Source organism: Asparagus officinalis, chromosome 7 (assembly GCF_001876935.1).
Source record: "Asparagus officinalis chromosome 7, Aspof.V1, whole genome shotgun sequence".
In the NCBI taxonomy this organism is placed as follows: domain Eukaryota; kingdom Viridiplantae; phylum Streptophyta; class Magnoliopsida; order Asparagales; family Asparagaceae; genus Asparagus; species Asparagus officinalis.
The window spans coordinates 74,278,918-74,306,022 of record NC_033800.1 but is presented as its reverse complement, the minus strand read 5'-3'; the positions used below and the strand labels follow the sequence as shown (position 1 = coordinate 74,306,022).

Sequence of the window (27,105 nt, the reverse complement as noted above, 5' to 3'; positions counted from 1 at the left end):
ATATTTTGGTTAAAGATCAAAAATAGTTATTATAGGCCATACTTGGTCAGACTGATCGAAGTTGGGTCAGAGGTCGGCCCGGGCTGCCCGGTCCAACGGTCTCATTTAGTAACTTTTTAGGACCGAGCCGGCATCCAAGAGTTCGGCCGCCAGTAGCCCGCGTCCAACCGTTAACATTTTAGTGACCGTTGGACCACGACGGGCCGGCGCCAGCCCCGTCTAATTTTTTCTATCGGCTGTTCGGGGCCTTGGACCGGGCCAGACGCTGACCCGGGCTACTCGGGTCCAGCACCAATCTTTCTGTCCGCGAGTTGGACCCCGGGCCGGGTACAGAGCATCCAACATGGTGACCCTGATTCGGGCCAGAGCCTGGTTCAGCCTCGGAATACCGGACTTTTCCCTCGGGAACTAGTAAGCTTGCCCATAAACTTTTCATACTCCAAGAACTTATTCATTTAAATAGAAATATTCCACAATAAATATAAAGAAGACTTATAGCGTCCTAACAGTCATAACTATAAACCAGCGTAATGGCTCAAAATCGACTTAAATTTTATAGTTTCATATGGGGGGGGGGGGGGGGAGAGATGAGTTACTTATATTTGTAACGGTTGTATTTTCAAAATCGATGTATCAAGAAGACTTAAGATGCATTAGGATAATAATACTGGAGACTTGAACCAGTTTTAACAAATTTAGTTCAGCTCCAAGCAGGCCATAACCCTATAACCACAAAAAATAATAACATTTCTTTACAGAAAATGAAAATGAACAAAACAAAAGAACATAAGGCTCGTTTGATACAATTATATTTTTTTTTTAAGAAAACACAATGCACTTAGTTGTTTTCTCTCTAAAGTGTTTTCAAAACATCATATTGAGTAATTTTTATTTAACATTAGCGTTGACCCATATAACATTAGTATTAACATAGCTATTAAATGTATTAATATCATTAATTTTATAATAGAATATGTTATAAATAAAATGTTATAATATTATTACATTTATTATTTATACATCTTAAATAAAATATAATTACAAAATAGATATTGTATTAATATAATATAATAAATAATGATAATATGTTGATTAATAAAATTAGATTAATTAATATAAGATTACATATTATTTCAAATAATTAATATATTTAATTGTTTGGAATATTCAATTTTACTATTGTTATTTATATAATATTTTAAAATATAATTATTTTATTATTGATATAATACTATATTGTTATAATATATATAATATTTATTAAATAATATTACTATGCGTATTGACTAAGTTATATTATTAATACATTAAATATATTATAAATATTAATGTATATAAGTATAATTATAGTTTCTAGTATGTTAAAGCTTTATTAAGTAACACTTCATAATATATCATAATTTATGAATATAAATAAAATATTATTATATTATGAATATATTAATATTAGTTAACCTTTATAGGCCAATAATTATTTTCAGCTATTAATAAATATATTTTAATTTATAAATATTATTATTATTTATTAAATAAAGTATTTGACATTTTATATATTTGCATTTACTATATAATAATGCTATTATAGACATTATTGATATTATTGTATTATTATTAAATTATCTTAATATATATATAACATTTTTATAATTATTAAATTTTATATTAGTACATATTACTTTTAAAAAATTAATAATATTATAGTGATTATAATATTATATAGTATATTATTATATCATTATTTATTATCAATAACTTTTTATTATTTTTTATTAATTTAATTATATTTTGTTATTATTTATTATTATATTACATTAACTATATTATTATATAATACATTATCAACATATTAAATATTAATATTTAATATACTATTTTATTATTATAAAATATATTTTAATTATTAATATATTTTGTATTATTTAATAAATATTGCTAATATATTGGATTAACTATAATATAGAACAATATAATGTAATAAATATGTCAATAATAACTATGTATTAATTATATTTAACATGTTATGTTATTATATTAACACATTCTCAAACTCAAAACCAAAACACCAAACTTAAAACACCAAAAATATGTTTTAAAATAAGTATTATGTTTTTTGTTTGAGAATGATTTACCTCAAAAAACATCATGATTTCCAAACGCGGGTTGTTTTATTTTTGGCAAAACACAGTGGAAATAAGGAAAACACCATGGTATCCAAACGAAGCCTAAGTAAATCAAGGAGTATGGCTTCATGCGGTACAGAGGTCAAAAGCAAAAGTACAGTCAAATTCTAATGAATCTTCCCATCCTAACGCAGCGCAGAAGTGATAACCTAGAAATCTACCAATGGGTGTTCTTTGAATCCATAAAGAATAATCTCCGAATCCACGAAAAAAATATTAAAATAAAAATTTTATTGATGTAAAGTTATTATTCTTTCGGGTTACATGCTCTTCTTAAATAGAAAAATATATAAGACTTCTAGTAAGACTAGAATTATAAAAAAATAGAAAGTATCAAATTTTATCCTAAAAAGACTCTTTATAATAGAGGAAACAAATCATGAATCAAAATTAAATTTGATTCATAATCTAATTTGACTCTAATATTAAATTTATTTCCTAATCTAACTAGACTCCAACTTTATTACTAAAAATAAACTAAAAGCTGATTATTTTCGAATTTCATCCAAAACTAGATATTATTAATGAGATTTTAAAAATAGGACAATCTAGTTGGCTCCATCTCGTCGAGATAGACGATTTACATATATAATATGTCAGAATCCGTCTTCTGGATTAGAAAATATGATTGTTTCTTTACGAAATTCAATAATACGTATAAATATATATTTAGCTCGTGATTATCCGAATCCTCTATGAAATTGTCTGTTAAGTGTCCGACATCATTGGGGTTACATAACTCTTCTTAAATAGAAAAATAAATAAGACTTCTAGTAAGACTAGAATTACAAAGAAATAGAAAATATCAAATTCTATCCCAAAAGACTTCCTATAATAGAGAAAACAAATCATGAATCAAAATTGAATTTGTTTCCTAATCTATATTGAATTTATTTCCTAATCTAAATAGACTCCAACTTTATAACTAAAAATAAAATAAAAGCTGATTATTTTTGAATTTCAGCCAAAACTGGGTATTATTGATGATATTTTAAAAATCTGACAATCTAGTTGGCTCCATCTCATCGAGATAGGCGATTTACATATATAATATGTCAGAATCCGCTTTCTGGGTTGGAAGATATGATTGTTTCTTTACGAAATTCAATAATATGTATAAATATGTATTTAGCTCATGATTGTCTGTATCCTCCATGAAATTGTCTGTTAAGCGTCCTACATCTATCTCCCCTTGTTGAAAGAAGCTTGACCCTGTAAAACCCCGTAAATTTGAATATTTTATGATAAATAATGATAAATATGTTATATAGTAAAAAATAACATATTTTAATGTTTGAGTATGATAAAAATTGATTTGAGATCAATTCAATGTATATTTATGAAAATATGAGTGCAAATGCACAAAACATGCACAAAGGCCAAAAGAGTAAAAATTTGGGAATAATGACCAGTTGAGAGTTTCTATATTTTACACATCGATACAGTCAGAATCTAAAAAGGTGGAGACCAAAGTTATAGGTCTCTTCAGTAGCTTTCCAACAAATCTTCGATCACCTTATTCCGAGATCGGATGAGAAAGTTATAGTCCTTTTACCAAACCCCAGTCTGAGCACGGTCCAGAAACCTACGCAGTCAACCGCGGCGGTCGACCGTTGGGTGAATCTGTTTCTGCCAGGTTTATTTCAGGTTGGGTTTTATTTATACCGAACCCAGTTATTACCCTATGTATATATACTTGTTTTAAAGCTCTTTTAACCCTCTTTCATGTGAGATTAACATCAGCAACCTTCCTCCTAAAACTCTAACCCTAATTGTGAGTTTTGGGAGAGATCTCAGGGTGTTTGTCGAAGGAAAGGCGAGGAATTGTGATGTTTGGCATCAAGAGATCATTTGTTGTTCGTTTCAGATGCTTGTTCACGTGCAAAGGCAAGATCACTTGCATCCAAACCCATCCCCATAGTTAAATAACTAGCTTAGAAGTTTAATTTGTGTTTACATGCTTAGATCTTAATCTAATGTGAAAAAAATTAGATTTTTGTTATTAGATCTGAAACAAATATTAGATCTACATATTTTTCTTGCTGTTTATAATAGAAACATGATCATAATCATTAGGGTTCTTTAAAATTTTGTTTTTAACTTATTAATCATGGTCTAATCATGTTTAAACCCTAATTTGACATTTAATTAAGTTTACGTGTGGATTAAAGATGAGAAAACCCTAGGTTTGTGATACCTAAGTGTAAAAAAATATGATTTAATGAAAGTATATCTTTTTGAGATGTTTGGCAATCATGCTTATGTTTAATATGTTAAAAGTTCATATTTTAAATTGAAGAATTTGGTTAATTAGGTTAAAAAACCCTAATTAGATTAACACAAGAGTTTGATTTATGTTCTAGATAATTTCAGCAAGTGATTATCAAAGTTTAAGTGTTGTTGTATGTTTTATATATGTTTTAGTATGTTTTAAATATGTTTGAATCACAAAGTCAACATGAACACAACACTGTGCAGAAACCTGCACGTTTCTGGAATTTCTGTGTTCGGTCGACCGCGCCTTAACGACGGTCGACCGTGTGCCTGGAAGAAGCCTGGGCAACCCTGAAAACCTGTCGCGGTTGACCGCCGCATAATTGCGGTCGACCGCTAACTTCTTTTATGACCTATGCATGTTTGTTTGGCTTTATTTGGTTTTCAAGAGAGTTTCTCGATCTTGTACTGATATATTATGACGCTTAAGAGTTGTTTAACACCTGAGATGAAGGTGAACACCAGTTATGGACACACACACCGAGATATGTACACGTACACTTAGATTATATTGTGTTAACATATTTTTGTCTCATGTTGAGCTGATGAATACATATGGGAGAGTATAGTCATTTTTCATGTATCCGGGAATAGGGAGATAAAAACCTATTTCCGCAGGACGGTTGAGTAATAGTATTACAATAGTATCGTTATTCATGTATCCGGAATAGGAAGATAAAACATATTTTCGTAGGACGATTGAGTAAGAGTATTACAAACGTATCGTCATTTCATGTATCCGGAATAGGGAGACAAAACCTATTGTCGCAGAGCGATTGAGTAAGAACATTATAAGAGTATCGCTATTGCACAAGGGGATGTACACATATATGTATTATCAGTTATAGTTACTCTCATGTTAGATTACCCATGAGTAGGGTACATTCTTTGATTTGTGGCATACAGGATATGACATATGGTGATTTTTGAGTTGGATGATATTATCTTATTATTGCACGAACTACTTGAGAAGTAGTTCGAGATTTTGATATTGGTTCTATATGGTTGAGGCTTGGAGTATTTCTTTTGAGTGTTGTTTTTATTCATAGAGTTGGAATTGGTATTTAGGGATCTACAATTTAAGACATATGGTATACATATGAGAGTTTCCTTATTTGGATTATTTCGCTCGACGTACTACATCTCGTCTTGTAGGTATCTAAATATTAACTCTATTAGATACGAGGAAAATGATATAGGTAGACTATGCTTAATAGTTAGAGCCTTCACTTCATCTAGCAACCCTTCCCCTGGGGGCGTATGGAGTTGATCCTGCTGTAATGCTCTAACGCTCTTATTATTATTCTTTTTGTTTAAATTGTCTCTTTCAGGCTGATCAGAGTTTTGGAGAGTCGTAGGATGACGGAGTTCTAGCATAGTCGTCATCGCACGGTCTTAGTAGCTTAAGCTTCACTGTATAGTTATGTTCATTATTCAGATTTTAGAGTTGTATTCATTTTGTAGAGGCTGAGTGCCTTAGTGAGATTTCATTTGACTCATTGTGTTGAGATGTATTTCAGACTCAGAGATATTTTTACTCTATTTCAGTTGGGCTCATTTGTTGATATACTTCTTCTGTGCATATCTAATTTCGTACTACTTCTATTATTTGTCTGTTTTGTACCTTCACCTATTTGTTGTTTCCACTAGAGAGATAGTGACTGTGATAGTGAAACATGTCGTAGCATGGTGTTTGGTACTTGGTAGGTTTGACAATCCGGGTTTCACCTTGGACTGTAGTCTTGTGTAAACCCTAGGGCATCACAGTTGGTATCATAGATCTAGTTTCAATATCCTTAGGATCATTCCTGTGTCAAATTGTGGAGCTAGGATAGAGTTTCCTAGGATTCATGTATAGAGTCCGCTAAGAATTTCCTAGAATAAGTGAGGACGATATGCGCATATATCTCAAAATTTTTGAAATTTTTTTTGACAATTATTTTATTTTGATTTAAAGTATTTGCGTGAATACTATATGTTATGAATACGTATTGTGATACGTTATGTATATATATATTTTGTAACCTTATTTACTATGTTCATTAAGCTCTCTTCTTGATATTATTGTTGGCCTTCTTGTTTTGATGATGTTTAACAAACAATTTACCACTAATGTTGTTTGTCTAGTATTTGTGTTTTTGTATTTATTGTAGACAAACAACGTAGTTGGAGGATGGATGGATTGCGCCATAACGACGATATCAAATGGAGGTTGGCGGAATTGTGGAGTGAAGCAACATGCAATTTATAGTTAAAGATCAAGTTCAAGCTTCATCCGCATGTGTACCAAGTTGAGCTACAATGAAGATCAAGATAAAGCTTGGGTAATCTAATTTAGATTTTATATTATGTGTGTTAAGTACCTTAAGCTCAATATCATACACACACACGTATTTGATTTCTATGTATATATATAGTTATATATATACATGCATGGTTTTGGGTTTTTATGTTTTGAACACTTTTGCAAAATAATGAGATTTCATAATTGGGAAATGCAAATTGGAAAATTCTTTTTGTAACATGTTCAAAATATCATTTGCAAACATTTCTCAAAGTTTCATCAAGTTTGGAATTGATTTGTTATGTTTAAAGGAATTTACAAATTCACGTTTTCGTTCGTGCACATGTTCGTGCATGTTTTACAAAACTGATGAGTTTTTACAAATGATAAGTGATATTTGAAAAATTCTTTCTCTGACATGTTTATATACATGTTTAGAAACTTTCCTCCAGTTTTTACTATTTTTGGAGTTGATTTACTGTGCCTACTTGATTTTACAAATCGTGTATCACAGCAGATTTTCAGGAAACTGTATTTTTGTGTTCAAACATTTATTTCTCTCAACTGGGAAATGATTTTTCAGAAATTCTTTCTCTGACATGTTAATCTACATGTCTAGAACATTCCCACAAAATTTCATAATTTTTGGAGTTCATTTACTATTTTAAATTGATTTTACAAAATTGCTGTGCATTGCTACAGTAATCCGGTCGACCGAAATTTTGGTCGGTCGACCGAAATTTCCTCCGGTCGACCGGTACGGTCGACCGACGCTGTTTCTGCTCGATTCCCAGGTTGGGATCTTCATCGCGGTCGACCGACGATATTTCCGGTCGACCGACTATGTGACCGTTGCTTTCTAACGGCTCTTTTCTGAGCCGATTTTCTCTGGGTCTTTTTGTCCTTTTCTTGGGTAGTTTTTGGCTGAGTTGTGAGAGGGTATAAATACCCATTGTCTTCAACTCTCAAGCTCTCCAAGAGATTATTTTAAAAAATAGTTTAACAAGGGTTTAAACTTGTTTAAGGTTTTGTTTAAGTTTGGTTTAAAAAGCTTTTAAGCAATTAAGGGTTTTAGTTTGTGAAGCAAATTTCACAAGAGCAAAGAGGAGATCATCATTTGGTGTTTGGGCATTCAACTCATCTCTCTCTCACTCTTGATCTATAGAGAAGTTTTCCTTAAACTCAATTCTAGCTATTTATTGTTTTGATCTAAATTTCCATAGGCTATATTTCTATATTGAGTTTAATTATTTTATTTATCTCATTGTACACACACAACCATTGAGCTTATTGTATTTACATTCATAGTATAATTTAGGGTTGTGGGTTTGTGACATTGAGAGTGAGCTTAATTGAGTTCTCATCTTGTTAGAGAGAACAATCATTTGTTATATTGTGCTTATTGTGAGAATCACTTTGTAATACACTTGTACACCGAGTGAGGAGTGTGTGGTGAGAGTCGGGGATCGTCCCAAGAGGAGTGGCGTCGGTTGACGTGCCTAGGGAGAGGTTGTAACCGAGCACTTGAGGGAGACACGGCTAGGTCCAACACTTAGTGGGTGTAGAGTGTGATTACAAGAGTGTGAGTTGTAGAGTTTTCGGTTAGCTAGAAAACCGAGTGTGTAGAAGAAGTTCCGGCTTCCAAACCGGATTGTGTTAGTGGATTTCTCCCCGGGAGTGGGGAGCGGAGACGTAGGACGGAAGGTCCGAACTCCGTGATCATATTGCTTGTTTGAGTGTGCTTTGGCGTTCATTCATATTTATGTTCATATCTTATATCGCCATTGTCATTAGCTCATTATCTATATCATCCACTATCTTGTTTACATTGTTTACCATTGTGTTTATATATCCTTGCATATATAGTTCATCATATAGGATATATTTCATTATTCATATTGCTTATCCTAGCTCATATATCTTGTTGTATTTCATACTTGCTTTTGTCTTGCTTGCATATTTTCACATATATATCATGAATATGAATATATTTCGTTTAGGCTATGAATCAAATGTTGCTCCCAAATTCATTAATTTCCCCTATGCACAATGGGCCTCTAGATTTAAACTATTTGTGCAATCTAGAAATATTAACATATGGGAAGTTATTGATTGTGCTTACATTGTGCCCACATTGGAGAAATCCAAGTGGAGCGATCATGATAATAAAATGTTTACAATGAACAAGCTTTTGTTAGAATTTTTGCTCAATGCTTTTGACTCATCCATTTCTAACAAATTTGTTCATTTTGATAGTGCTTACAAACTTTGGAACTTTATTAAAGCACATCAAGGGGACTTGGAGGCAATCCAACAAGTTTTGGAGGATTCTTCTTCAAGTTCATGTGGAGCATCATGCACACGGCCACTAGGCGATAGCCCTAGTGTGGTAAGCGATTCGGAATCCGATAGTGATATATCCATTAATGAACTCGCTTGTGCATATGATAGATTAATGCATGCCTATACAAAATTGCAAAATAATTTTATTGATCTCAAAAGCAAGCATGTTAGTTTAAAATCCGATCATGAGTTGTTAGCATCTAGGTTTGAGACTATTTCTAATGAGAATGTGATCCTAAAAGAAAACAAAGAAAAATTAAAGTTGGATCATGATTCCTTAATCTCAAAGGCGATAGCCCTAGTGTGGTAAGCGATTCGGAATCCGATAGTGATATATCCATTAATGAACTCGCTTGTGCATATGATAGATTAATGCATGCCTATACAAAATTGCAAAATAATTTTATTGATCTCAAAAGCAAGCATGTTAGTTTAAAATCCGATCATGAGTTGTTAGCATCTAGGTTTGAGACTATTTCTAATGAGAATGTGATCCTAAAAGAAAACAAAGAAAAATTAAAGTTGGATCATGATTCCTTAATCTCAAATATTGCTAAGTTAACTCATAAGAAAAACAATGTCATATTAGAAGTTGAGAACTTTAGAAAAGAGCTTAATTCTTTCAAAATTGATCATGCATGTTCTACTTCTAATAACAATGCTTATGTGAAAAATGATGAGTTGAATCAAGTTAGAAATAGAATATCCACCTTAGATTCAACATTAAAAACTTGCATTGTTAACAACAACAAGCTTATGGACTTGTGTGCAAAGTCCCACAAAAATGTTTCCAAGAAACCCATTTACTATGCACACAAGTATAACAAAATTTACAAATGTTCTATTTGCGGGCGTAAAGGCCATGTTGCTAAATTTTGTTATAATGCACAAAAGCCTAACAAGCCTAATCATGTTTGTGCATCCCATCAAGCTTCATCATCACACACACATGCATATGCATCATTTTCTCATCATAAGCATGCTAGTGTGTTTAAATGTGATCATTGTGGTCGTTTTGGCCATTTGGCAAACTTTTGCTTTGACTTAAAAAGGATTTCACATTTGCCAAATGTTTCTAATAGACCACAAAAGTTTATGTGTAGTGTTTGTGGTAGGTTTGGACACTTAGCGAAATTTTGCTTTGATTTACAAAATATTTCAAAATCGCAAGTTGTTCCAAAAGAACTACCTTCGTTTAAAAATGTTTCACATTTGCAAAACAATCTTAAAAGACCATCTTTATTTGCAAATGTTCCTCGTGCACATCCATATGGTCAACATAACCAAATGCATCCTCTTCATTGCACTTATTGCAATCGAATGGGTCATTTGCATAATTATTGCTATGACCGGACTCGTGCACTAAATGCGCCCAAATGGGTTCATAACCCAAGGGCTTTGAGCTTTAATGATAGGGGTCATGTCCCTAAACCTTTTGGTACCAAAATTACTTGGGTATCAAAACAAAATTGATTTTAAACCAAGAATTTTAGTATTTTTATTTTTCTTTGTCTTGGTTTTGAAAATTATGTTTTAATATCTTTTGGTTATGAAAACAAATTTTCTTTTATCAAGTCTTTTGTTTTCATGATTATTAGTTTTGTTTGATTTTAATGAGAGGTTTGCATTTATATAACCCTCCGGATTTATTGGGTGTTTATTCCCAAATCGTGTTTACCGGATGCTAGAATGATTATATGGGTTGGAACAAGCTTAAGAGCTTAATATATTGTTGCCTCTCTTAAAAATTCTTTTGTTAAAGATTTTTGTTTTGATTGATTGCTTTTGAATTCATTATAATTCACTTATATGATGATATTTATGTGTTTGTGCTAATGGATCATCTATTCGTGCTTTATAATGTATTCTATGAGTGGTTTGATCAAGTTATGTAAGGAAAATTTTTTCAAACATTGTTTTTGAATATAAACCTTGATTTATGAATTCTTTTGGTTGATTTGTTTTCACTTGAAAACTTTTTGCATGATTCTCATGTTCCTCTTCTTTTGATTTCATAAATATTTTTTTGTGTTAATGAGACACTATTTTCATATTGACACATTTATATGTGTTCTCATTATCTTCATGTATGTGAGTAAAATTTTAGCATATTCATGTATGCTTGCTCACATATGTTTTGCCATGATCTTCATCACATATATTCTATATGGCTTTTTGATAGGGGGAGCAATCCCGGCCTATACTTGTTTGATACTCACCTATGCTTATTGATAGGGGGAGCTTTCGCTCTCTTATTCTTTTTGTCCCCTTTTTGATGTTGTCAAAGGGGGAGAAATATTGTGAGTATATTCCTTCTTGAGTTTACATGCATGTGAATTATAAATTATATGTTCATTTCCTTCATGCATATATTCCTTTTTGTAAATTGTTTGTCATCATCAAAAAGGGGGAGATTGTTGGCCTTCTTGTTTTGATGATGTTTAACAAACAATTTATTACTAATGTTGTTTGTCTAGTGTTTGTGCATTCCTATGTTTTATAGACAAACAACGTAGTTGGAGGATGGATGGAATAGAGCTTCAACGATCATATCCAAAGGAGGTTGGCGGAATGTCGGTGAAGCCTTGCAATTCAAAGTTAAAGATCAAGTTCAAGCTTCATCCGCATGTGTACCAAGTTGAGCTACAATGAAGATCAAGATCAAGCTTGGGTAAATTAGTTTTAGGTTTTATATTATGTGTGTTAGTACTTTAAGCTCAATCATATACACACATACACGTTTTGGATTTTGTATATATATAGTTATATATATACATATATGTTTTGGTTTGATAGTTTTCAAGTTTTACTATGAAACAAATGAATAGAATTGGAAAATACTATTTTGTTTCATGTTTATATGCCTATATATGATTTCACCTTTAACAAGCTTATATTTAATGAAATCATATTTAGTGTTTTGAATATATTGCATAGAATATGCAATTTTATGAAAATATTGTATTTCTAGGTTATAGACTTCATAACAACATATTATATCTTTTATCAAGTCTATACAATCATTTCATAAGGTTTCAAAATGTTGTTTAAGTCAAAATATCAAAATATCAATTTTCAGGTTTTCATGTTTTGGACTATTTTGTAAAATGATGATATTTTTCATTTGGGAAGTCCTTTTTCGAAACCAGTCGTTGTAGCATGTTTATTATCATGTCTACAATCATTCCCCAAAGTTTTACATTAAGAAGTCTGCCTCCCTTTCTTTTGTTTTCGACCTGAACACCAGTCGACCGAAAATCTTCGTCGGTCGACCGATCGATTCTGTCGGTCGACCGGAATTTCCGTCGGTCGACCGCTGCTCCTTCTGATTGCTTCCAACGGCTATTTTTGTTACCGTTGCTGGGGTGTTTTTGGTCTTTTGTTTTTGGTTTTTGGCTGAGTTTTGGAGTGGGTATAAATACCCTATTGCTGTTTTCTTTCAAGCCATCTAAGAGAGTTTTAAAACAAGTTTAAGAAAGTTTTTAATCAAGGGTTTAAGTTTTGTTTAAAAGAGTTTAAGAGTTTGTTTGAGTTTAGTTTGTGAAGCAAATTTCACAAGAGCAAAGAGGAGATCATCCTTTGGTGTTTGGGCATTCAACTCATCTCTCTCTCACTCTTGATCTATAGAGAAGTTTTCCTTAAACTCAATTCTAGCTATTTATTGTTTTGATCTTAATTTCCATAAGCTAGATTTCTATATTGAGTTTAAATTGTTTTATTGATACTCTCTGTTCACACACAACCTATTGAGCTTATTGTATTTACATTCATAGTATAATTTGGGGTTGTGGGTTTGTGACTAAGAGTTGTGCTTAATTGAGTTCTCACCTTGTTTAGAGAACAAATCATTTGATTTATATTGTGCTTATTGTGAGGATTCACTTGTAATACACTTGTACACCGAGAGAAGTGTGTGGTGAGAGACGGGGTCGAATCCAAGAGGAGTGGCGTCGGTTGACGTGCCTAGGGAGAGGTTGTAACCGAGCACTTGAGGAGGAGGACACGGGCTAGGACCAACACTTAGTGTGTGAGGTGTGATTACATAGTGATTGTATTGTGAGGTGTAAACGTTGTTCGGGTGAACGTAGAAAACCCGGTTGTGATAGTGGAGATCTCCTCGAGGTGAGGAGCGGGGACGTAGGTCGTGGGGACCGAACCTCGTAAACATATCGTTTTGTTTGTGATTGCATTGGCGTTCTTTTACATTCGCGCTTATTATTCATATTACCTTTGTCAATTGCTCATTGTTGTTTTTTTCCCTCTATCTAGTTTATGATTAATTCACCCTTGTGTAAATTTTATATCCTTGCACATATATTATCTATATCTCTTTGTTAGGATATATTTTATTGTTCATATATCCTTACACATATTTCTATCATATAGGATATATCACCTTGTGTACATTACATATTCTTGCACATAACTCTTTATATATCTATCTTGCAAGAATATAGTTGTTAATTATTTTTAATTGGCATTTAATCGGATTAGATTAGCATAAGACCCTAATCACCCCCCCCCCCTCTAGGGTCTAACAATTATAAATGTTAGGACGAAGATGCGGTCGAGATAAAACTCGTACCTGGAGATCTAGGCAAGCAAAGCCTGAGCCGCAGCAGGCTCTATAGTATTTGATTGACTTTATAGCATCGTTTGCAATAAGATTTTGTAACACTCGAGGAGCGAGAGGCACATCCGTTTTCACCAGTAGTATTATTTTCTGGAGTTGCACCACCAATTATACCAGTCATGCCTATTGAAGAGGCAATCCCTAATATTTCATCATCACCACAACCAGCTGTTGATAGAGTCGTAGAGCAGGAGGCTTAGCTCTGTAAGAATAGTAAAGATATCAGACATTGAGAACGTCATAGTGCAGGCCACACTGGATTCATGTGCAGCTTATAAATAAAAAGAAATATATGAAAATTTCTTAACGTAGACTCGGTACCAACCCAGAGGTTAAAATATTCACCATATAGGACATCACCGGGGAATAGCAGCAAAGGATAGATACGGTTTTATATTTTTGTCGGGACAATGAATATCACTTATTTGAAAAAAAATTATTTACTTCTTCGACAAGCAGTTAGAACTAGTTCGATTAAAGCAGTGAGATATACCTATAGTTAATTATGAAATCAAGACTAGCATGATGGAAATGACAAGGGTAAGAGACCTATTGTGGGATCTAGAGGACACAGCAGTGGGGTAAGGATGTTTACCATCAGCAACAAAGACGTTATAAGAAGAGAGCACCACATGATTCGATAGCAAGGCAGCAGCGTAGGATTCGGGATACATGATACAATTGTAACAAGATCAAACATAGAGCGAAGGATTGTCGCAGTACATCAGCAAGAGACCAGCATGACAGAGGTCAGGGTCAATAGTCTTAGGGCCACGGTTACGGCCAGCATCGGAGGATAGATGTACTACCGATTATTCGAGGATTTAGGGGCCTATAGGCCAGAATTGTGCTATTCAGAGTATTCATCAGTATCAGATGGACCCATGTATTTCACCACCAGTAGCGCAGCAGGCGCCAGCCATCAGCAGAGTTTATGTAGTCATACCGCGTGAGCATAGTGCGAGTGGAGTTTTTGTAGTAAATTCTTATCCAGCTCGAATCTTGTTTGATTCAGGAACTTCGTATTCGTTCATATTTCATGCCTTCATGTATAGGCTTCAGTTAGTTACACATCCCTTAGATGTTATGTTATCAGTTTCTACTCCTTTAGGGGAGGTGTCCCTATTAGAGAGTATATGTAGGAGATGTGTCATCATTATAGGTGAGTTTGAGTTCATCTTTGACTTGGTCGTTTTTGTGGATGTCGAAATTCGACGTCATTCTTGGTAGGAAATGGTTATCATCCTACAATATCTGTATCGACTGTTTTGCTAAAACAGTACGCTTGTGAGTATTCGTTGGGATTGTATATATAGTAGTAACCTCATAGGATAACCAGAATGCAGAGTTATTTCTGGCATACGTCGAGGAGGTGATGATACGGGATCGGGGTGTAGTTTTGAGCGAGACCGGAGTCGTCTCAGAGTATCAAGATGTCGTTCAGGACATACCTATGTTTTCTCCATTGAGAGAGGTTGTTTCCCTACATCAAGTTGCAGCAGGCACCATACCGATATTCCGAGCACCATATCATATCATATGGCACCCCTTGAGATGAGGGGGCTACAGACTCAGTTAGATGAGTTGTTATATCAGAGTTTCATTATCTGGAGTTATTTTTCATGGGAGCACCGATCCTCTTCGTAGAGAAGAAGGACAGTAGCATGTAATTATGTATAGATTATCATAAGTTGAACAATGTCACTTCTCGGATCACGGATCCACTATCGAGGATTTATGACTTACGCGACTAGCTGCGGGGAGCGCAGCATTTCTCGAAGATTAATCTTCGTTCTAGTTAGTTCCACTTGCGAGTGCGGTAAATGGATATTTCCAAAACCATATTTTCTGACTCGATATGGGTCTTTTGAGTTCTTGTCATGTCTTTTGGGCTCAATGCACCCGTGGTATTCATGGATTTAATGAACCGAGTTTTCCATCCATGTTAGGACCAGTTTGTAGTCGTTTTATTGACGACATCATTATCTTTTCGAGATCGGAGGCAGAACACGAGCAACATCCTCTATTGGCATTGCGGGCATAGCGGACAGTCAAGATTAGATGCATCAGTGATACGCTAAGTTCAGCAAATACGAGTTTTGGTTATAAGAGATCATATTTTTTAGGTCACGTCATCAGCAGGGGAGCATAACAGTGGATCCAGCCATTGTTGAGGCTATACTTGATTAGGAGCCGCTAAAAACCATTACAGAGATTCATAGTTTTGGTAGGGTAAGAGAGAAAGTTCATTCGGAACTTTTCAAAGATTTTGATACAACTTACACACCTTATGAAGAAGGGTGTATAGTTTGCTTTGGGCACGGGGTGACATGAAGCCTTTGAGACTATTAAGGCTAGATAGACTACGGTAACAATTTGTACTTTTCTAAGCAGTGATACAACATTTGTCATTTACGTGAACACGTCATTAGCAGGACTAGGAGGTGTTTTGATGCAGACCCGGAGGGTATAACTTATATTTCGCAACAGTTGAGGCGCATCATACTAGATATACAGTGTATCCAGGTACAATGAAAATGTACAAAGATGTGAAGAGACACTTCTGGAGGAGTTTCCAGAATTTGTTAGGTAGCCAGTGTGATATTCTAGTGTTTTCCACCCGCAGACGGATGGACAAACGGAGAGAGTAAACCAAGTGTCGGAAAACATGTAGCAAACATGTATTATAGACTTGTAGGATAGCTATGAGGATCATATCCTATTGATTGAGTGTGATTATAATATTATTTATCATAGACTATTGGCATGACACCGTATGAGGTATGGTACGGGAGGTATTATAGATTGTTTATTCATTGGGCAGAATTACAAGAAAGTTTATTGCTTAGACAGGAGCTTGTGTAGTGGACTACAGGGAATGTAACAGAGGTTTGGGAGCGTATTCTAATAGCGCATAGTCATCGAAAGAGTTACACAGACCAGAGACGATGACCGTTATAGTTCTAGATTAGGGACTATGTCTTATTAAAAATATCGCCGACGAGTTTAGCGACTCGGTAGACGGGGAAGGTTTACCCCGAGATATATTGATCTATTCATGAGAGTTGAACATTTTTGGAGACATTTTGTATGGGCTAGATCTTCTAGCATTAATGTCGAGTATACACGATGTTTTCCATGTTTTGATAATTTAGAAGTAATTGCACGACAATGAGCAGCAGAGGGTGATTGATGCACCAGAATTTGAGTTTCAGATAGATTTAACTACTATGGAGATCACGGGTTGTATTCTTACTAGAGAGGACGAGAGGCTTAGAAAGGAATTAATACCTTAAGTTAAAGTTCAATAGAGATAGAAAAGAGCTGAGGAGGCTTCTTGGGAGCGCGAGGAGGATATGCGTTGTGACTGCCCACACCTATTCGAGTACGTAAAACGATTTGGTTATAGATTATTGATGTTTATGATTTTTGATTGTCTATATAGTCATATTTATATTTAACGCTAGAATGGGGGTATTAACACTTAGCTCCTAATCATTCGGAACACGTTGTGGGGTTCCTTGTTTGGATTTTTCACCTAACGTACTAGTTTCGTTTGGTTAGGGGTTAAGTGGGAGTATTCGTATTTTATATTATTAAACATAGATATTGCTAGTGATTCATATCTAGGGATTAATGATACGCGATGTGTAAGGGAGGGTTTTCTTGTCTGGATTATCCCCTCTTAGTGCTTTTCTCATATTATTAATTCCTAAGATACAATTGCGGAATTTCGGGAATGAAATTCTTTTAAGGGGAAAGAATGTAAAACCCTGTAAATTTAAATATTTTATGATAAATAATAATAAATATGCTATATAGTAAAAAATAACATATCTTGATGTTTGAGTATGATAAGAATTGATTTGAGATCAATTCAATGTGATGTTTGAGTATGATAAGAATTGATTTGAGATCAATTCAATGTATATTTGTGAAAATATGAGTGCAAATACACAAAACATGCACAAAGGCCAAAAAATATGAGTGCAAATACACAAAACATGCACAAAGGCCAAAAGAGTGAAAATCTGGGAATAATGACCAGTTGAGAGTTTTTATGTTTTACACATCGATGCAGTCAGAATGTGGAAAAGTATAAAAGACCAAAGTTATAGGTCTCTTCAGTAGCTTTCCAACATATCTTCACCTCATTCCGAGATCGGATAAGAAAGTTATAACCTTTTTACCAAACCCCAGTCTGAGCACGGCCCAGAAACCTGCGCAGTCGACCATGGCGGTCGACCACTGGACGAATCTGATCTGCCAGGTTTGTTTTAGGTTAGGTTTTGTTTATACCGAATCCAGTTGTTATCTGATGTTTAGCGTCGAGAGATCATTTGCTGTTCGTTTCAGAGGCTTGTTCACGTGCAAAGGCAAGATCACTTGTATCCAAACCCATCCCCATAGTTAAATAACTAGCTTAGAAGTTTAATTTATGTTTACATACTTAGATATTAATCTAATGTGAAAAAGATTAGATTTTTGTTGTTAGATCTGAAACAAATGTTAGATCTACATGTTTTAAAAAGATTAGATTTTTGTTGTTAGATCTGAAACAAATGTTAGATCTACATGTTTTTCTTGCTGTTTATAATAGAAACATGATCATGATCATTAGATCTGAAACAAATGTTAGATCTACATGTTTTTCTTGCTGTTTATAATAGAAACATGATCATGATCATTAGAGTTCTTTAAAATTTCATTTTTAACTTGTTAATCATGTTCTTATCATGTTTAAACCATAATTTGACATTTAGTTGAGTTTACATGTGGATTAAAGATGAGAAAATCCTAGGTTTGTGATACCTAAGTGTTAAAAAATATGATTTAATGAATGTATACTTTTCTGAGATGTTTGGCAATCATGTTTATGTTTAATATGTTAAAATTTCATGCTTTAAATTGAAGAATTTAGTTAATTAGGTTGAAAAACCCTAATTAAATTAACACAAGAGTTTGATTTATGTTCGAGATAGTTTCAACAAGTGACTATCAAAGTTTAAGTGTTGTTGTATGTTTTATATATGTTTCAGTATGTTTTAAACATGTTTGAATCACAAAGTCAACATGAACACAACATTGTGTAGAAACCTACACGTTTCTGGAATTTCTGTGTTCGGTCGTCCGCACCTTAGTGGCGTCGACCGCGTGCTTGGAAGAAGCTTGGGCAACCCTGAAAACCTATCGCGGTCGACCGCCGCATAATTATGATCAACCGCCAACTTCTTTTATGGCATGTGTATGTTTGTTTGGCTTTGTTTGGTTTTTAAGAGAGTTTCTCGATCTTGTACTGATATATTATGACGCTTAAGAGTTGTTTAACACCTGAGATGAAGGTGAATACCAGTTATGGACACGCACACCGAGATATGTGTATGTACACTTAGATTATGTTGTGTTAACATATTTTTGTCTCATGTTGAGCTGATGAATACATATGGGAGAGTATAGTCATTTTTCATGTATCCAGAACTAGGGAGATAAAAACCTATTTCCGCAAGACGATTGAGTAATAGTATTACAATAGTATTGTTATTCATGTATCCGGAATAGGGAGATAAAACCTATTTTCGCAAGACGATTGAGTAAGAATATTACAAAAATATCATTATTTTATGTATCCGGAATAGCGAGACAAAACATATTGCCGCAGAGCGATTGAGTAAGAATATTACAAGAGTATCGCTATTGCACAAGGAGATATACACATATATGTATTATCAGTTGTAGTTACTCCCATGTTAGAATACTCATGAGTAGGGTACATTCTTTGATTTGTGGCATACAGGATATGGCCTATGGTGATTTTTGAGTTGGATGATATTCTCTTATTATTGCGCCAACTACTTGAGAAGTAGTTCGAGATTTTGATATTGGTTCTATATGGTTGAGGCTTGTTGAGAAGTAGTTCGAGATTTTGATATTGGTTCTATATGGTTGAGGCTTGGAGTATTTCTTTTGAGTGTTATTTTCATTCATAGAGTTAGAATTGGTATTTAGGGATCTATAATTTAAGGCATATGGTATATATATGAGGGTTTCCTTGTTTAGATTATTTCCCTCAACGTACTACGTCTCGTCTTGTAGGTGTCTAAATATTAACTCCATTAGATACGAGAAAAATAATATAGGTAGACTATGCTTAATAGATAGAGCATCAACTTCATCTAGCAGCCCTTCCCCTGGGGGCGGATGGAGTTGATCTTGCTGTATTGCTCTGACGCTCTTGTTGTTGTTCTTTTTGTTTAAATTATCTCTTTCAGACTGATCAGAGTTTCGGAGAGTCGTGGGATGACGGAGTTCTAGCATGGTCATCGTCGCACGGTCTTAGTAGCTGAAGCTCCACTGTATAGTTATGTTCATTATTCAGACTTTAGAATTGTATTCATTTTGTAGAGGCTGAATGCCTTAGTGAGGTTTTATTTGACTCATTGTGTTGAGATGTATTTCAGACTCAGAGATATTTTCATTCTATTTTAATTGGGCTCATTTGTTGATATATTTCTTTTGTGCATATCTGATTTTGTACTACTTCTATTATTTGCTTGTTTTGTACCTTCACCTATTTGTTGTTTTCACTAGAGAGATAGTGACTATGATAGTGAAACATATCGTAGCATGGTGTTTGGTGCTTGGCAGGTTTGACAATTCGGGCTTTACCTTGGACTGTAGCCTTGTGTGAACCCTAGGGCGTCACAGTTAGTATCAGAGCTCTAGTTCCAATATCCTTAGGATCATTCATGTGTCAAATTATGGAGCTAGGATAGAGTTTCCTAGGATTCATGTATAGAGTCCGCTAAGAATTTCCTAGAATGAGTTAGGACGATATGTGGGTATATCTCAAAATTTTTGAAATTTTTTTTAACAATTATTTTATGTTGATTTAAAGTATTTGCGTGAATACTATATGTTATGAATACGTATTGTGATACGTTATGTATATTTTTTTTTGTAACCTCATTTACTATGTTCATTAAGCTCTCCTCTTGATATTATAAATATTGGGACGAGTATGCAGTCGAGATAAAACTCGTACCTAGAGAGCTGGGCAAGCAAAGCCCGAGCCGCAATAGGCTCTATAGTATTTGATCGACTTTATGGCACCGTTTGCAATAAGATTTTGTAACACTCAAGGAGCGAGAGGCGCATCCGTTTTCGCCAGTAGTATCATTTTCTGGGGTTGCACCACTAATTTGTACCAGTCATGCCTATTGAAGAGGCAATACCTATGATTTCATCATCACCACAACCAGCTGTTGATAGAGCCGCAGAGCAGGAGGCTTGGCTCTGTAAGAATAGTAAAGATATCAGACACTGAGAACGCCATAGTGCAGGGCACACTGGATTTATGTGCAGCTTATGAATAAAAAGGAATATGTGAAAATTTCTTAACGTAGACTCAGTACCAAACCAGAGGTTAAAAATATTCAGCATAGAGGACATCACCGGGGAATAGCAGCAAAGGATAGCTACGATTTCATATTTTTATCGGGACAATGAATATCACTTATTTGAAAAAATTTTGTTTACTTCTTCGACAAGCAGTTAGAACTAGTTCGATTAAAACAATGAGATATGCTTATAGTTAATTATGAAATCAAGACTAGCATGATGGAAATGACAAGGGCAAGAGACCTATTGTGGGATCTAGAGGACACAGCAGCGGGGTAAGGATATTTACCATCAGCAACAAAGATGTTATAAGAAGAGAGCACAACATGATTCGATAGCAACGCAGGATTCGGGATACATAATACAATTGTAACAAGATCAAACATAGAGCGAAGGATTATCGCAGTACACCAGCAGAAGACCAGCATGACAGATGTCAGGGTCAATAGTCTTAGGGCCACGGTTACGGCCAGCATCGGAGGATAGATGTACTACCGGTTACTCCGAGGATTTAGGGGGCTATAGGCCAGAATTGCGCTATTCAGAGTATTCATCAGCGTCAGATTGACCCATGTGTTTCACCACCAGCAGCGCAGCAGGCGCCGGCCACCAGCAGAGTTTATGTAGTCATACCGCGTGAACATAGTGTGAGCGGAGTTTTCGTAGTAAATTCTTATCCAGCTCGAATCTTGTTTGATTCAGGAACTTTGTATTCTTTCATATTTCATGCCTTCATGTATAGGCTTCAGTTAGTTACACATTCCTTAGATGTTCTGTTATCAGTTTCTACTTCTTTAGGGGAGGTGTCCCTATTAGAGAATATATATAGGAGATGTGTCATTAGTATAGATGAGTTTGAATTCATCTTTGACCTGGTCGTTTTTGTGGATGTCGAAAGCAAAAATACAGTCAGAGTCTAATGGATCTTCCCATCCCGATTCAATGAAAGGTTAGAAGTAATTCGTGTAAAAAGAATACAACACACAGTTATAATTCTTCTGCACTCCCTTAACTTATTCGTATTTAAGATACGAGGTTATCGCAAACAAACTTCTTAAATTAAGGGAACATATATTTGCCGGTTGTGTAATCTTTGATGCTCAATTTAATAAACTTAAAAATTTATAACATAAGATATTATTTAACATATTTTTCAATACAACCAATGGAGAGACAACACCAACAAAACTTTTATCTCAAATTTTTAGGTGTTGACTACAAGAATCATCACCGTAAAAATAATATTAGAAGAAATATCATTTGGTTTTAGTAACGCATTAACTTCTCTTGCCGACCGCTTCTTCAAAAATCCTCTGGAATGACTTCTCCATACAGGATACAAGAAGCTCAGAATTTATGAAGTCTCTCTCTGCTCCAATAGCAACTTTTATCATCCCCATGTAGCTTACTACGGTTATTGTGAGAGACTACAAAACGGAGGAAAAGATAATTCAATATTTTATTCAGGTTTTCCGAGAAGAGTTAATTGCGGATAGACCCCCTGTTGTAATTCTACTGTTGCAGATAGACATCTTGATTGATTTTTTTTTTTTTTTGACTCCTTTACCCTGAGGAGGCCTATTTTGTATGAATAATAATAATAATTTTCCCTTTCTTTGAGGGTATACCAGAGTCAAAAAGAAATTCAGGGGGTCTATCTGCAATCAAGCTATAGTACGGGGGGCTCTACTAGATGTTTCTTTTTTCCTTACCTGTGGCGCTCTCACCATCATGAAGTAGAAACTTTTTACCGGGTGATTCGCAATCTGCATCTTTTCAATTGGCCCAATCATATTAGAAATCGCCATGCTCGTGTTGGCTAATGTTTTGTATACTTGCTTAGAAACAACCTGCATAAAAAATGCTCTAATAATCATGATAGTTTTAGAAACATAAAAGTTAAGTTTAGGGTAAATTTCACAAAACCCGCCCAAAGTTTAGTCCACTTTGAGATAACCCCTCTAAACTTTGTAAATGTCACTTAACTGCCAATCCTTTAGGACTTGTCACAAAACCCCCAAATGTATGCAACTTTTCCTAGAAAACTTCCTAACGGCATAATGGGTTTTTTTTTAACTTTTTTCAAAAGTTAATGTGGATTTTCTAAAAATAACGTTTTGAAGTTTTTTGGGATTTTCTGTGAGATTTACCGTAAGATTAAAATTCATTCTTTTTAACACGAGTGTTGCTACGGGGACCCAAAATATGGGACCAATGAAGGGGACAGGTGAGTTGTCTCATCCCTATTGCATAATGAGTTGGCACAACCAACTCATTATGCAATAGGGAGGGAACACTTCATCTGTCTCCTCCATTGGTCCCATATTTTGGGTCCTTAAATCATTTTCCTTTTAACACACCTCAGGTCCTTTAAACTTCCTCATGAGGTCCAGAGCTCCCGCGGTGAGATGAACCCCAAGCGAGTTCCTTTTAGCCTTGATGGTTTTCTTGGCTCGGCGTATTGAGTTCAAGGGATCGGCCCTCTCAGCGTCTTTATGTGCGGGGACCGAAACGTGCAGGAAGGCGAAATGGTTGCCCCAAGGAGCCTGCGAATCTCGCCGAACCATCTCCTCAACCGGTTGGTACGTCCTCATTGCTCTCGTGTTGAGCAATACGAGGGCTGTGACCTTCGCGGGCTTCGTTTTTTGGCCTGCAGATTGCATGTAGAGCTGGATGCCGTGGAAAATTATGCCGGTTACCGCATCATTCACTGTCTGTAGTACAAAAAAAAATAAATAAAAACAAGAGGAGGAAAGTCTAGTTTGAGTCATGGACGCAGCAAGAGCTCGACGGAATGAAATTAAGAATTTCACTTTGCTCTGAAGGCAATTACGTGGGCGCGCAGAATGCCATAGACCGAGCATTTTGCTCATCGCCGCGTATTTTTTTTGTACGATTAAGCTTCAAAAAGTTCTCAATTGATGAGCTTACCCTGTTTAGCTCGGCCTTTGTGGGCTTGATATTTGACGGATTCAACGACATGGAAGAACCCACTTTGCTGTAAAAACTAATGCCTATAGATAAAATGCCATAAGTTTTGAGATTTGTTCGATTGATCTTACCCCTTGTAGCTTGGCCTTTATCTGCTTGATTTCACTGAGCGAGAATGTGACGGTGGACAAAGTTATCGGTCTATCCTCTATACCAACTTCCCCTGACCTTATGGGAGTTATACTATCTTTCATCACGCTACTCATCAAAAGGCTCCAAGTGAAATCCTTCACGGTATTGATGCACATTGAGAAAACCTTAGACACGAATCTATAAGCTCCCCATTTTTGAGGTTTCGGGTTTTCATTAGAAGGAAAGGTTAGGGGAAGAGAAGGATTATCAGCTCTTTGCGCACAATTGAAAAGAGCTGCCATAAGTGAGAATCCATCTCCTAGTGAATGATGAAGCTTGAACACAAGAGAACCAGCTGCCTGCTTCGTTGGATACTTGATTATGTGTATGTTCCATAGAGGTTTATCTTCTGGCAAGAGATCCGTTGCGATTTTCGCTAGGTATTCTTGCATGTAATCGTCGTATAATTCCAATCCGGGGGGGAATATTGGAGTTTTAATATGATCCCCTAATTTGATTTGAACCTTCTTCCATTTTGAAGTCCCATGCTCATCCTTCACCTAAAATACAAGTTAATTATGCACTTGAAAACTAGAAACATGGTGTGTATGATATAGGGTTAACTGCTGACTGGCCCCTTGCACTATCGCCAATTTGAACTTCTGCCCTGCAGTTCTATTAATTATTGCAGACAGACGCCCTGAGTGAAATTTTTATGACCCTTTTCAGGGGGGTTTATCTGCAACAACAAATTTTTATTCGGGGGATCTATCTGCAACAAAAGAACTTTTTCAGGGGATCTATCTGCAGCAATAGAATTACAGGGGTAGAAATTATTTGGGTATACTGTAAAAAGGGCCTATCAGCAATTAATCCCAGAATCTATGTGTTATATCGAGGACAAATTTTCAAAACCATCCCATTTTAAAATTTATTTATAAAAAACGACTCCTTTTAGCCTTAATTGCAAAAACCGACCCAGTTTGTTGAAACTGGGTCGGTTTTTGAAAAAAAAAATTCCAAACTTCACGGGAGTTCAACTCCCGTGAAGTTTTTTCTCATAACAAAACTTCACGGGAGTTGACCTCCCGTGAAGTTTGAAAAAAAAATTTCAAAAACCGACCCAGTTTCAACCAACTGGGTCGGTTTTTACAATTAAGGCTAAAAGAGGTCGTTTTTTATAAATAAATTTCAAAATGGGATGGTTTTGAAAATTTGTCCGTTATATCGATAAAGTCAATAAGATATGTTACCATAATCGAAGAGAACCGAGGGTTTATGGGCAAGAAGAGGTTCTCCAACGTGCACGTAGCTTGAGAGTCATCAATGGGGATCTCCGACTCAAAAACCGCGAGAATGCTTATACAAAGAACTTCACTGTTGAGATACTGAGCTTGAGGGCTTACAGGCTGATCATCTTCGACCTCAGGATTAGCTGAACTGGTATTTATTTTCAAATTCATTTTTGAAGTACTGCTTAAACCTTAGTCTGACATCCTCATTTATAAAGCTTCTGGGTCAAGTACAGATAAGATGCGTATGTTTTCTCAACACGAGGGTTGTGTGAACTTGTATTTATTTTAGATTGTTGTCCAACTTATTGACAACTTCCAACCACATTGTGACTCTAGACACGGAACATGTCCGCAGGTAGATAAGAAAAAGTGCTGGCCTCTTTGTAACTATCAGCGTCTTGCTATTATTTTAGCTTCAGTATGTCTTCATTTCCTTCTCAAATGTATACAAACAGTCTAACATATCTACTTGCTACGCCATTACTTCTGATGAATGCGATATTTTTGAACCTCTAATAATTGTTTGCTGTTCTCAAACTTGAAGTCAGAAGTTGCTGTTTATTTCTCAGGCTACGATGACGACGACCAATTAAACCTGCACCTTGAAGCATCGCTGTAACTCTATCGTCCGCAACAAAAGCTGCAGACATGCATCAAAGCATCCTAAAACTGATACCAGCTATAAAAGAAGTGTGACATTCAACTACTAACAATGCATATCTGTCATTACAGGAAAGTTCATCAAAATACACGAGATCTCTCAATTTTTCTTTTAGAATCAGAATGGAAACACAATTGACATCCAAGTATCCAACTACTAACAATTAATGCGTAATTAATGACATTTGTCATTACGGGAAAGTTCATCAAAATACACTAGATCTCTCAATTTTTCTTTTAGAATCAGAATGGAAACACAATTGACATCCAAGTATCCAACTACTAACAATTAATGCATAATTAATGGCATTTGTCATTACAGGAAAGTTCATCAAAATACACTAGATCTCTCAATTTTTCTTTTAGAATCAGAATGGAAACACAATTGACCTTAGAAGGATAAGTATCACAATAATCCAAGTTCCTCATCTCATTCACACTCATCCATTCAATCAAGTAGTCTCACAATAATCCAAGTTCCTCATCTCATTCACACTCTATGATACAAATAATCAATACTAAATTAACGACATTCATAGGATAAGTATCACCATCAGTATTGCTTATTAGGATTGCTGATATACCGATATTTTCCTCTTGTTTTCAACTAGATTATCATTAGTTTCTCTCCAATGATCAACGTGGCAGCTCGCTAACTGCGCATATAATTAATCGTCAAACAAAATAAATGTGTTCAAACTGATGAAACTTGTTGGCTCACAAGGGATATGGTCAACTCTTAGCATTTTCTACCACAGCTGTGCATGATAGCTTGCACACGAAGTTTTTTAGCAGCATCATGCACAAAAAAGTTGTCTATGGACATCTAGAAATATAGGCATTAAGATTGTTTGGTCACCAAAACTACCAACATTGATTACTTGCTAGCTTCTTTAAGTTTTAAATGGGATTCAAGAGGGGGGGGAGGGAATACCGGTATACATACAAACATAGGCACATGTCTACCACCTAACA

At 35.1% G+C, this 27,105-nt stretch overlaps 1 protein-coding gene across 1 annotated transcript; it reads right to left on the bottom strand.

The window, feature by feature from the left end:
* On the bottom strand, positions 22,285-25,665 carry LOC109850573 (O-acyltransferase WSD1-like). The gene is made up of 5 exons (XM_020420606.1): positions 25,429-25,665; positions 24,175-24,735; positions 23,473-23,826; positions 22,825-22,962; positions 22,285-22,539 (listed from the first exon to the last, which is right to left on the bottom strand). Exons 1-5 carry the CDS (start codon positions 25,636-25,638, stop codon positions 22,390-22,392), a joined length of 1,413 nt encoding a protein of 470 aa, XP_020276195.1. The 5' UTR covers positions 25,639-25,665; the 3' UTR covers positions 22,285-22,389.